At 58.8% G+C, this 4461-nt stretch overlaps 1 protein-coding gene across 1 annotated transcript; it reads right to left on the reverse strand.

Annotated features, from left to right (window-relative positions):
- Positions 1-507: 507 nt before the first annotated feature.
- Positions 508-2732, reverse strand: CACNG3 (calcium channel, voltage-dependent, gamma subunit 3; the record flags this gene model as incomplete). Its single annotated transcript, XM_009708083.1, has 2 exons — positions 508-1206; positions 2592-2732. Coding segments are annotated over 2 exons (653 nt in total), but the record flags the coding sequence as incomplete, so codon positions are not given.
- Positions 2733-4461: the final 1729 nt, after the last annotated feature.

Here is a 4461-nt window from a genome sequence, read left to right on the forward strand (position 1 = left end):
TGAGTCCTTTCATGGCCTGAATGCACCAAAGGAAGAAAAAAAGGAAAGAAAGAAGGAGAGAAAGAAGCCCTTTCAAGACCACAGAAAATTGCAAAAGGATGTTTCTTCCAACCCGACATGACAAAATTGAATTCCAAGCTATTTAATGCATGCACGAAACGCCATAGAGAAACCCAGCCCGAGCACTCCATCTATCACGACAGGGAGAGGGGTTTCGTAACACGAGCACTCGCTACGGCACTGACTCCGTGCTTCAAACTCCGGACTTCCAGGCAATTTCGCTTAAATGTAACTACCAGATTAAGGATTCTCACAGACAGGGCTATCGCCAGCATTTCCATGGGACATACAGCTAAGGTAACACCGTGATTATGATCAACATTAACGATGGAGACCTCGGGAAGCCACCGTCCCGAGTGGTGTTGGCAGCCCCGCTCAGTCCGCAGGGGCGCCACGGCCGTGGTCACAGTGCAGCCCCCGTCCCCTCCCCACCAGGGAGGGAGGGATGCAGGGGTCCCGGTCCCACTGTGGGCGCAGTGGCCTGGCCCGGCCAGTGGCATTTCAGGAGTGAAAAACCAGCCCCGCGGGGAGGGGCACGGGGAGCCATCTGGGTTTGTCCTTAAAAACGGGATTTCACGGGTTACACCGTCACGAGGATGATGTCATGCAGCCTGACAGAACGCCCCCGCCCGCCTCAGACCGGCGTGGTTCGTCTGTTGGCCGGGTTGTTGTGCAAAGACTCCTTGAACTCTTTGGGGATGGAGTTATGGACCTGTAAAAAACCGTGGTCCCGCTCCGAGTTGAGCAGCGTCCCCATGGTGACCTTGGAGGGATCCCTGGAGAGGGTGAACATGGAGATGTCGGTGGAGGGGATGGTGCTGAACCCCTTGCTGACGGGCGACATGTCCCGGGACCGGGGCTCGGTGGAGCGGGAGCTGGACCGCCGGCGGAAGCGGTACCTGTAGGGGGGGAGGCGGGTGAAGGCTGACTTCTTCAGCAGCTCCGAGTGGGACTTGGCACGGATCTGGCGGTGCTTCTCGATGTACATGTGCACAGCGATCACCCCCACCATCTCGGCGATGATGAAGGACAGGGCTCCGAAGTAGAAGGACCAGCCATAGGAGTAGCTCTTCTTGGAGTCGCTCTGCCCTGGGTCCCCCGCGTTGGCCGAGATGTAGACTATGATCCCGATGATGTTGCTGAGACCTTCAGAGGAGGAGGAGAGGGAGAGGTGCCCGCTTGAGCGGCAGGAGAGGGACGGGGGACAGCAGCACCCCGCGATCTCCTCCCGGCAGCGGAGGGGCGCAGGCTGGAGGAGCCTGGACCTTCTCCTGCCCACCACGACCCACGGGGTGCCCGGCAAGCCCGGGGGGTGCCGGGGGCCATGGCTGCATCTCCATGCCCCGTGGGGCAGTGCCGGGGGCCATGGCTGCATCCCCATGACCCGTGGGGCACCAACCCCTCTGCCAGCACACGGGGGCCAAACCCCCTCACAGACCTCTGCGGCCATCCCCAGCGTACCTATACATTCACATACACCCAGAACACACGTATATTGACGTACACCAGAGAGGCAGGAGGGACAACCGCTATTTTGTTTAGAAAAGAGACATTTCAAGAGCTGGTTTTGCTTTGCAGAGCTGCTCGCGGAGCAATGGAGCGCAGGAGCCTGGCCGGCGCTGGGGCTGTGGCCGGAGCAGAGCCAACCCGCGGGGCACGGAGGGGACCCCTCCAGCACAAACCCCGGCTCGCCATGGCCCTGGGAGCACAGGGACGCAGGAACGGCTCCGTGTCTTTTTGTTTCTGGTGGAGCCTGGAAGGTTGATTTGGGATTCGGGCAGTTTTTGCGCTGCCGGCAGCACCACAGGGCTGTGCCGCAGGGCTGGGGAGCGGGTGATGTATTCCTGGATTTACTTCATGAATCGATTATGTTCTTTCTGTTGTTTTCTCATCTGCATCAGCAGCTCCTGCCAGCTGAAGGAGGGAGAGTAATTTGCCTCTTTGTGGGGAGAAGAAAAACACAAAATGGAGCAGTTCCTTGAGACAAAGACATTGTCATATGATAATCAGTGGAAGCGTTGGGGAGCAGTGCACGGAGAAATGAGCAATCCAGAGGGAACGGCCTCTCAAGAGAGAGTGATTTTCCTTGCAGGACTGTGGCAGCCCCTCTGCCTTCTGCCTTGCCTCGGCTGCTGCCAGCACAGCGCCTGCCCTCGCCGGGTCCCATGACCCGCTGCTTGGCAGGGATGGAGGGCAGAGCCCCCCAAAACCTGCCCCAGGGCCGGGGAAGCCCCCAGTGGGATGCCTGCGCTCCGGGAGCCCCTCCTGGGCTGCAGCACCTGCATGGAGACCGCTCGGGGCAGAGCGGGGTGGATGCTTAAAGTGCCGTCTAGCACGGTGACCGCTTCCCAGGAACCTCTGCTGGTTTCTTCCCTGCCATGAGCATTTTCCCACCAGGATGGGACAGCTCACAAACCCCAGAATCTCACAGCCCGGGAGGACCCACCATCTGTCTCTGGCTCCCCCGTGTCCTCCCACACTTCTACACCAGGAGAGCCGCCCCGCTCCAGACCCCACCGGGCAGCTCCTACCTGCAGAGACGAAGAAGATGCCGGCGCTGAGGATGACGTTGTGTTTGCTCTTGTAGAACTCGCTGGCCGCCACGCACAGGCCCCCGAAGAACAGCAGACCCACGCTGAGGATGGGGAAGATGCTGGACGCTCTCACTGCACCTGTGGGACAGGGAGCGGGGCAGGGTCAGCCCCCGGCATCGCTCCTGCAGCGGGGGCTGCTGGCATCTCCCACACCAACGCCAGCACCCGGAAAGATTTGTTGCAACGTCACACTCAGTCACTGCCACGAGGGATGGGGGAGAGCCAGCACCGGTCCCCGCTATGCATCCTTTGCTCGTCCCTGAGCTGCTCTGGAGCCCAGCACCAATGCTGCAAACCCTGTGATCCAAGCTGTCCATCACAAAAACAGCTTAAACCCTGAATTTCTTTTTTTCCCCCCTAGGCTGTTTCAAGGAATTATTTCTTCCAGCCTCGTCACACAGTCAGCACTAGCAGTTTACCTTCCCGTTACCTAACAGACCATCCACGGGCTTTGGCTATGGATGTGGTCAGGAACCTGTCCCTTGGGCCCCCACACTATTGCGGCAGCTTTGAAAGTCAAGAATTTACAAACTAACACAGCTCGAGTTCAACAAAAAGTCATCTTCTGATGTAGGGGAGGAACATTACCGAAATGAACAAAAAGCCCAAGACCCAGAGCCCACCACATGCGGTGCCGTGGCCCCGGCGCTGGGCTCCATCCCCAACGGGACGAGCTCCGGCAGCACCTGTCCCTGCACGCTCAGGAGTCACCGACGGAGCACTACACAAAGAAAGGTCTTTTCTACATGGCCTATCAGAAGTTCGGCTTCCAAAATGACAGTAAAGAGTAATTAATGCAGCAAATCACTACCTGCTGCACTGAAAATACACTGTGCCTTGGTTTGGGCTCTCATCCCTCTATTAGGGCCTTTATTAAAAGCACAAAAGTACAGAGAAGCCCCATTAAAATGCCATTCTGGGGGCTTTAAAATAGACTTTTTATTTTAAATGCGGGAGAGGGTGGGAGAAGAACTTAAACGCTAATCTACTAAAATTGCAAACCAACTCCATTAAACACGTTCCCCTCTTAGATGGGTGAGCAGAGCTGATGGCTCCCTGCAGAGTCAGAAAACGGGGAGTTCAGAGCAACATCTGGATGAGCAGCAGCTGCCTCAGGCAGGAGGCGCTGCACACCCCCGCGGGCTGAAATGATGGGGGCTGGGGGTCTCTTTGCCCCGGGGGATCCCTCCCAGCCCCAGCAGCTCAGAGAGCGCCCAGAGATGCTGACGCCTCCGAGGCTGCCACGTGCCCCTGCTGCCTTATGTTCTTCCTTGTTTGGAAATGTCGGTGTTCAAATGAACCTTTTGCTGTGCAGGCTTCGCAGTCTGTCACACACGCGTGTGCTCGCCGACGTGCCGGGCAGTGTGCATCCACGATGCTTTGCATGTCAGGGTGTGTGGCATTTGTGTCCAGCCTCTGCCAACCTGCACCCCAGCGCTCGCTCGTGCACGTGTCTGCAAAGTGCTCAGGGCACGATGCCTCTTCTCTGCAGGGTCACCCTCACCCCGGCGTCGGGTGCCCCCTCGTAAAAACCCTGCGGGTTCTGCCCCGAGGCTCTGCTGGCCCCCGGGACAGGAGAACCTCGCTTTTCCCAGGAGAGCTGCCAGCTCTGTTTTCACTCCTCTGTCTCCCCGCACTCGGCTGCTGCTGGCAGAGCCCACGGCAGATGCTCGTCGCGCTCTCCCGGCGAGCGCCAGCAAATCCAGCCTGGCTGCAGAGACTCGGGGAACGGGGAGACCGGCACGAACACGGCACCCTCGCAGAGCTGCACCAAGGAACTGCGGGGTCCCGGTCCCCACCGGCCCTC

This window comes from Cariama cristata, unplaced genomic scaffold, assembly GCF_000690535.1.
Source record: "Cariama cristata isolate BGI_N322 unplaced genomic scaffold, ASM69053v1 scaffold33439, whole genome shotgun sequence".
Lineage (NCBI taxonomy): Eukaryota > Metazoa > Chordata > Aves > Cariamiformes > Cariamidae > Cariama > Cariama cristata.